This window comes from Arvicola amphibius, chromosome 17 (genome assembly GCF_903992535.2).
Source record: "Arvicola amphibius chromosome 17, mArvAmp1.2, whole genome shotgun sequence".
In the NCBI taxonomy this organism is placed as follows: Eukaryota; Metazoa; Chordata; class Mammalia; order Rodentia; family Cricetidae; genus Arvicola; species Arvicola amphibius.
In genome coordinates, this window is record NC_052063.2 from 149,394 (window position 1) to 158,471 (window position 9,078).

At 37.0% G+C, this 9,078-nt stretch overlaps 1 protein-coding gene across 2 annotated transcripts; it reads right to left on the reverse strand.

The window, feature by feature from the left end:
• Positions 1-235: 235 nt before the first annotated feature.
• Positions 236-5,865, reverse strand: LOC119803363 (olfactory receptor 140-like). 2 transcript variants are annotated; one of them, XM_038314623.1, is made up of 2 exons: positions 5,849-5,865; positions 236-1,139 (listed from the first exon to the last, which is right to left on the reverse strand). In XM_038314623.1, the coding sequence occupies exons 1-2, from the start codon at positions 5,863-5,865 to the stop codon at positions 236-238; spliced, it is 921 nt and encodes a 306-aa protein (XP_038170551.1). The 2 variants fall into 2 exon arrangements, with proteins under 2 accessions (XP_038170551.1, XP_038170550.1); XM_038314622.1 differs by lacking the exon at positions 5,849-5,865 and having other exon boundaries at positions 236-1,162.
• Positions 5,866-9,078: the final 3,213 nt, after the last annotated feature.

The following is a 9,078-nucleotide window of genomic DNA, read 5'->3' on the forward strand; positions in this document are numbered from 1 at the left end:
TCCAGACTCTATGAACATTAATATTTGAGCTTTGAAAACAAAATATACATTTAAAACTATTAAAGGCATATAGAAGGCCTCGCCACATTAACTGGCCAAAAATGTTGTTATGGGAAGTTTTGTTTTTACTATTTGTTAATGATCTGTGGAACTTCTTAATTCTCTTTCACGGTTTATCACAAACATAATCCTAGTTGCTTCTATGCATCACCAGCTGCTGGTCATTGTGAATAGACTAAGTTACTCTCCCCCTCAACAAACTCTTCATGGCATTCTTCACCTCTGTGTTTCTTGCTGTGTAAATGATGGGATTTAGCATGGGAGTAAGGATTGCAAAGAACACAGTCACCAGCTTGTCCACTGGGTAGGTGTTTACAGGGCGCATGTAAGTAAATATGCAAGGCACAAAGAAGAGAACAACCACAGTGAAGTGAGAGCCACAGGTGGAGAGGGCTTTGCGTCTCCCTTCAGAATTATGAGATTTTAAGGACTGCAGAATAACTATGTATGAGATGAGGAGCATGGTAAATATGAGCAAGCACATGGCCCCACTGTTGGCAGCCACTATCATACCTAGTGTGTGTGTGTCTCTACAAGCAAGTTTTAACAACGGGAAGAGATCACACATGAAGTGATCAATGATATTAGGGCCACAGAAGGGCAGATTGATCATAAAAAATATTTGCATGGTGGCATGCAAGATCCCTCCAACCCAAGCTACCACCACCAGGAGTCTGCAGAGCCCTTGTCGCATAATGGTCATGTAATGCAGAGGTTTGCATATGGCCACATAGCGGTCATAGGCCATCACAATGAGGAGGATGATCTCTGTTCCACCCAGGAAGTGCTCCACAAAGAGCTGAATCAGGCAGCCACCCAAGGATATTGTCCTCCTCTGGTACAGCAGGTCAATTATCATTTTCGGGGTGGTGACAGAGGTATAGAAGGCATCTATGATGGATAGGTAAGTGAGAAAGAAGTACATGGGAGCTGAAAGGGTACGGCTGAAGGAGATGGTGATGACAATGAGTAGATTAGCCAACACTGTAAATAGGAAAACAAACAAAAAGACAATGAACAGTATTTTCTGCAACTGTGGATTCTGTGTGAGACCCAAGAGAACAAATTCAGTCACATTACTGGGAGGTCTGTGGAGCTCCATTCAGGAAATAACACCTTCTGAAGATCTGAACTTCCTACAAAAGCATAAAGGTAGGTTGTTAATTCTGAGTGCATTATCATTTGATGTTCATACTACAGCTATAGGCCTTTCTGTAACTGTGGAGCACATTTTTGTATTCTAACCCAGTAGCTTCTTCCATCTTTATTCATCTCATCATACTCTCTTCACATACCAATACTATCAGCTACACTACATCTATAGGGCAAGAGTTACTATTTAATTTTCAGGAAAATGCTGATTTTATATATATATATATATGTATATATATACATATATATACATATATATATATGTATTTCTTCTACTTCCAGTCTGTGTGATGTTTCTGAGTTGCTCTTGTGCTCTGTGTGTCTTGGCTTACCCCTGTGCCTGAGCATTTTCACATTATGAGACACATTTTATAAGCTGCCAAGTGCTTAGACAAGAAAAGAATATTATTAGTTTCTGAATTTTCATTTGATCATATAGATGTGACAATGAATGAAAGACATGCTTATCATAGTCACTAACTCATCCCAGTCATGGTTACCTGCATAAGAACGATCAACCAAACTTCTTCCATAAAGGAAGGAGGTTCCCATTCTTTACTGGGAAGCTACCAGCATTGGCATTGTAGCTGAAAGAATAAGAACCATTCACTTTTGTGTTGTTGTTAACATGTGGACACATTTAAGTTAAGATTGACTTGGTGGAGTATCATGTTTCATTATATACATGTATAAAATTCTAAATAATAAAGAAAGATTAATTTTTAAAAAAAACCGATCAAAGCATATCTCTTATAAGCAAGGTTTTTGTTTTAGCAACATGTACAAATTGTAGCAGACATCTATTCCATGACATCTACCACAACATATATGCTATACATATCTATTTCCTCAGTCTGTTAGTATAGTTTCTGGCATAACACCTTCAGGGTCTATCACATACTACGTTATGAGGAAATACATGATGAACCTCATAATTCACACATCTTGGTTTGTAAGATATGAGGCTTCCCAGTCAGTGGATCAGAGAGCCCAATAACCTTCGGCAACGCAGTTACTCATCCATGCTGCAAAATCTACAAGAAATATGATAAATCTTTTAAAGGCTGAGTGAATTTAATATTTTTGATGTATTTAAAGGTTATTACAAAGCTAATTATCTTTAAGGATCAGTGTTTTATTCACTTTCCAGGTAGTTAAGTGTTGGCTACAAATATTGTTTATTCTTTAAATTATGTTCCCCATACATTTCTTTATCGTGGCCTCTTTTTTAAAAATGTTGTTACACATACAAACACATATATGAGTATATATATGTGTGTATGTATACATTAATATATATGTTCCTAGGCAGCAAAATACAATCTGCTTAATGTATATAATGACTAAATTTATATATGTGTATATATGTATTATATATAAATTGGTATTGGAATAATCATATTTAATAAATTTATAGTTTTAAAAATCTGGGAAAACAACTTTGGGTTTTTAAATTCATAAATATTTACTAAGGAAAAGAAACAGTTATTTTGGAAGTTTTAAAATGGAAATTTAAAATGAAAACAGAAAGAAACTGACTACTACCTAAGATAAAGTAAAATGCTTATGCAAACATATATGATAGTTTCTGTAAACAAGTATCTATTAGATAGCTACTCAGCAAATATTTGTTAGACCCATATATATAGATCTATACATACATACATACATACACATATGCACACATACACACACATGCACACACATGCACACACACATATATTTGCCCACATAAAGACTATGAAAATGTCTATGTTAATAGCCAGCAGTGGTTTCTTTCATGACAATTTTTCATCACAGTTCATCTATCTAGAAAAAGCTTTATCACCCCTATTTCTATGCAGTGTTAATTTTCATATTCTCGGTTCTTTACCAGTTACTCATGTAATTCACCATAAATAACTTATGGATAACAATATAAAATGAATTGTAGAACATATGAAATACATTTTGATTTGCAGGCATAAATTTCTCACAAAATGAAAGAAAACATTATCTCTAAAAATACATTTCATATTTTCTATGCTAAGAGGATAGTTTGCTTTAGCTTTTATTGTTCAAGGTGAAATTTTGGTACATTTTTTGAGAAGGATATTCTGGAGCATCACTACATCTCTTACTGTGAGTTAACATGTCTAGACATAGAATAGGGCATATATCCAAGGTGATACAATGACCTTTGTATCAACTTAGAGCAGTGGTCATCAACATGTGGGCCAAACCCCCCAATTTCTGATATGGGGGCCATATATTAGAAATCCTACATATCAGATATTTACAATACAACTCATAACAGTAGCAAAATTGCATAATATAGTAATGAAAGAATTTAATGATTGATGTTTACCACAACAAGAAGAACTGTATTAAATGTTTGCAGCATTAGAAAGATTGAGAACACTGGCTTGAAGAAATAGAAGCTGTTTAAATTCTATTCTACAACTTTCCACTATTAACCCTAGAAATAAGCCCTAAAATAAATATTTTGAAAAGATAAACATTCAGCCAAGCAGTGGTGGCCTATAACTTTAATCCCAGCAATTGGGAAGCAAAGGCAGGTGGCTCTCTCTGAGTTCTGGCCAACCTTATCTACAGAGTGAGTTTCAGGACAGCTACAGATACACAGTGAAACTCTGTCTCATAAAAACAAACAAAAACCAAAATATAAATATTCTAAAGAAATATTTTAGGTGGAGTTATCAAGGACTGATATTAAATAGAAATCATATGAGTTATCAGACATCAGAGAAACGTGCATGTAAAATATTCCAAATCACTTGGAATGCTATGTAACTGTCATTGAGGTGTTTTTGTCCTGGCAGGGTTTTTCACAACTGAAAGCCAAGCACTTGGGAGAAGGAAGCAAAAATAGCAGAAGCTCAAAACCACTCTCTACCATATAGCAGTTCTATAGCAGCCACTGTTACATGAGATTGTTAAAAAATAAAAATATTATTTTAATCTTTAAAACACAACAGGAAAACTCATGTATTACCATATTAATTAGGGGAATTTAGAATGGAAAAGTCAATATGTAGTATGATTTTTACTAATTTAAATATATTAAAATATAGGGAAAGACCCCAGAGCCTTACTTCCACGGGAGTGAAACTAGCAGAGTTATCTATAGTGTTTGGAATGCTGAGAACAGACAAGCCTAGAATGATTGGGATAGTGGGTGATTATATAATTTTCAAGTTCTTTGCACTCCTTGAGATCTATAATTATGGTCCTTTACAAAATATGAATCTCTCACCTATCAATCCATCTGGCAAGCTCAGTGTCCTGAGTCCTAGGTATCTGTTAGTTCCTCAAGACATAAAGCTATAAGCTTAAAGATGTCAACTAGCTCTGCAGTGCAAAATCATCATTGATTATAACTGGCTCCTGTGGATAATGCCTTTCTCTGGAGCTTATCAAGTATTTCCAATGTGCCCTCTTAGCAGTCAAACTCTGATTTTTTTTCATCCTGATTAATTAGACCTCAGGAGCATTCCACTGCCATTAGTAAACTTTGCAAAAAACACCCAATTATTCCACTGAATATAGAAACTTCTACAGCATTTGCTTTTAAATAACTTTTCCTTGAGTCCAGCTGGAGACATTCACTATGCCAAAAGAAATTAAAACAGTAAACTACTAATGAACTTCAATATGGGATGACAAATGAACTAAGAGTATTTATGAGGAGTCTGGAAATTAAATATTTAAATTAAACGAGACAACCAAGTAAGAAGTAAAGGCTCCCATTATTAGGTCAAAACATTACCTCTGCCCCCACTGTTAGGAATGTCACAAGAAGACCAAGCTACTCAACCATAGCGTATATGCAGAGGACCTGGGCATGACCCCTACAGGTTTCCTGATTTCTGTGAGCCCCCATTAGTCTCAGTCAATTGATTCTGTGAACCATTTTTTTATTAATTAAAAATTTACACCTCCTCTCATCCTCCCATTTCCCTCCCACTCCTCCCACTCCCCCTCCCCCTCGCTCTCCAGTCCTAAGAAAAGTCAGGGTGCCCTGCCCTGTGGGAAGTCCAAGGCCTTCCCCCCACCATCCAGGTCCAGGAAGGTGTGCATCCAAACAGACCAGGCTTCCAAAAAGCCAGTACATGCAGTAGAATCCAAATCTGGTGTCATTATCATTGGCTTCTCAGTCCGCCCTCATTGTCAGCCACATTCAGAGAGTCCAGTTTGATCACATGCTTGCTCAGTCACATTGCAGCTGGCCTTGGTGAGCTCCCATTAGATCAGTCCCACTGTCTTCGTGGGTGGACGCACCCCTTGCGGTCCTGACTTCCTTGCTCATGTTCTCCCTCCTTCTGCTCTTCATCTGGGCTTTGGGAGCTCAGTCCAGTGCTCCAATGTGGGTCTCTGTCTCTCATTGCCAGATGAAGGTTCTTCATCAATGGCTTCTCAATCAGCCCCCCATTTCAGCCACATTCAGACAGTCCGGTTTGATCACATGCTCATTCAGTCCCGATCCAGATGGATTTGGAGAGCTCCCATTAGAACAGGCACACTGTCTCAGTGGGTGGACCAACCCCTTGCAGTCCAGACTTCCTTGCTCATCTTCTCCCTCCTTCTGCTCCTCAACTGAACCCTGGGAGCTCAGTCTGTTGCTCTGATGAGGGACTTTGTCTCTATCTCCATCCATTGCCGGACAAAGATTCTATGGTGATATTCAAGATAATCATCAGTGTGTTAGTGGGGCAAGGCCAATTGAGGTACCCTCTACTCCACTGCCCAAGGACCTAGCTGGGGACATCCCCATGGACACCTGGGATCCCCTCCAGAGCCAAGTCTCCCGGCAACCCCAAAATGACTCCCTTAATGTAGACAGTAATTCAGACACTAAATAGAATAAATTTGTGAAAATGTGAAGAATGGTGTTTCTGGTAATCATTCAATAGATGGACTTTGGAAACCTCCTATTATGGTAAAATAATTCAAGGTGTACTTCCATCTCACATAATGACTGGAAGGTAAAACTGTGAGTCAAGAATATAATTTGGTGAGTAAAATATGAAAAGGTTTATACTATTTCTATGTACAACTGGGGTCAGGGTATGACCCTGATAAATAAAAGCAGATGATTTTCTTCAATAATTTGATTTCCCCATCTCTGTGACCACTTTAATGAAACACCTAGATTTCTGACAGTTTCCCAATGCTATCCAGATATCAAGATATCTAATTTCAATATTCATGAACTTGGATTCATCTCTCAGGAAGCATTTATCTATACTACTTTTATGTTCTGCACCATTGAATAATCATTTCATGCATAGCATACAGTCAATACGTTGAATTTCTGAGCAAGTTGCTCATGATTGACACAATGTATATGAACAACTAGAAGTATTAATATTGTACTCAAATAATTTTTAAGTTCAGAAAAGGATGAGTGAAGAAATAATCTATATACATGTTTATTAAAATAAGCTTGAAGCTCACAATAAAGGGATTGAAATCAGATTGAAATGAATCTTGAGATGGGGTGATGACACACCAAAAGTGTTAAACAGTGGGACCTGTGGAAGTGCACAGCAGAAGGCAATTGATATTCAGGTACTGACCCACCAGACTCTGATGAAGATATACTGTCTAGCATGGTTTATAGGACCACTGACTCTGAAAATCGGTTTCCTGTATCTGTAATTTCTCTCATTTGCCAGTTCTTTTCTTCTCTAAGGATAGTTTTAGTGTATTTCCACTGCTTGTGTGTTTATCGCAAGGAAATATTCCATCTATTGGGCACATAAATATATTGTTGGTCAGGAATAAGACTTTTTATTTAGCTGTATAATTTTTATATATAGATATATTTATATATACTAGGATATGCTTAAAAACTACATCTATGCGTCCCACTATTATTACTATTGTAAAACTTAAAAGCCTGCTTTTTTCCTTTCACTCAGACTAACTACACACAATTAGCTTACTTTTACCTCAGAGCAAGTTCAGACCAAAAAAGAGACTTTTTGTAAATAGATCATAAGTTTAAAACTTTACAGCTTTGCCCAAGGTCAGAATCACAGGTATCTAACCCCATATACCGTATTCCTCATACTGGGTTGCCTTGCCCAGCCTTAATAGAAGATGAAGTGTTTAGTTTTACTAAAATTTGATATACCATGTTTTGTTGATACCAATAGGAGGTTTGCTCTTTTCTAAGTAGAAACTGAAAAGTGGATGAGGTCGGGATAAGGGCAGAAAGGAGGGTAGGGATAGGGATGCTTCAGTTGAGAGTCAAACAAATAATTTTCAATGTAAGAAAATAAAATGAAAATGTTAAACAGAGAAGAGGGTTCAAATTACATATTTGGATAATGTAAATATTTATCTTTTATGTGTGCATGTTGAGAAAAATGAATGAAAATATTTATTATTAATTTGAGTTATTGTCATGTCTTTGGGAACCTTAATTCTTCAAAAGGTAGTGATAACTCCAAAATGAGAGTTTTGTCTTAGCTCAAACTAAAGTTTACAAGGATTGCTACTAGAATGATAAAGCCTCCAGCTACCATCCCTTAGGAATCTGGTAAACAGGTTTCTGCAGGCCAGAAAGGGTCACTTCCTTTGGCATATATCTGACTACACATCAAAACCCAAAGCTAAGCTCTTATGAATATTAAAATCCACATGCTAGCCTCCTGACCCCCTTCACTTCCTCTTTTATTCCTCCACAATACTAGTTTCTAGATTTTCCAAATAACCATCCCACTCCCACCTTAACATAACCTAATGTTATAACTTGTAGGACTTTCCCACCATTTTTACTGTTTTCTCTGCTCCCAAGAAAACACACAAGCTCAAGCTCAGAAACACATAATAGCAATCGCAATATGCTGATCTAGTACCCAGAAGTGATGTGGGAATTCCCCTCTGTATGTTGTGATTATCACTGATTAATAAAGAAACTGCTTTGGGCCTATAACAGGGCAGAACAGAGATAGGCAGGGAAAACTAAACTGAATTCTGGGAGAAAGAAGGCAGAGAAAAAAGAAGCCATGTAGCTCTGCCAGAGACAGACACCAGACAGAAACTTACCAGTAAACTACAGCCAAAAGGAGATACACAGATTAATAGAAATGGCTTAAATTAGGAGGTAAAAGCTAGAGCTATTAGGCCAAGTGGGGATTTAATTAATACAGTTCTGTGTGTTTATTTGGGGCTGAACAGATGGGAAAAACAAGTGACCTCCTACAACAAATTGGAGCTCAAACATGGTCTACTATATCCATGTAAAACCTGAGAAAGTTTGAAAAAGAATTTTACACACACACACACACACACACACACACACACACACACACACAGAGAGAGAGAGAGAGAGAGAGAGAGAGAGAGAGTTTGACACAGCTTCTTGCTCTGTTTGCTGTGAGCATAGAGCTGAAAAAATATTTGGTATAGAAATGCTGGCTTCCTGTGCCATGCTTCCAGTACAAATTCTGACTCTTTCACGAGGTCAGGCTATGGAGCATTTAAATGGAGTTTGTGAACAGAGTGCCTCAACTTGCTTAATTGCAACACAGATTAATAGAAATGGTTTAAATTAAGATGTAAGAGCTAGCCAATAAGAAGCTAGAGCTAATAAGCTGAGCAGTGATTTAATTAATACAGTTTCTGTGTAGTTATTTCAGGTGAGCAGCTGGGAACAAATAAGCAGTCCAGAGATAAAAATACAATTAAATAATTTAATCAGAAAAAATAAGAAAAACATTTAAATCCCTTGACTGACTGAAAAACAATGTTTTATATTCCTTTCATATTTCCATTCCTAAAACACTCTACCTATAATATAACAGTAACAGTTATAGGCATTTTATGGGTATGGCTAGGGACAGTGGTACCTGGATC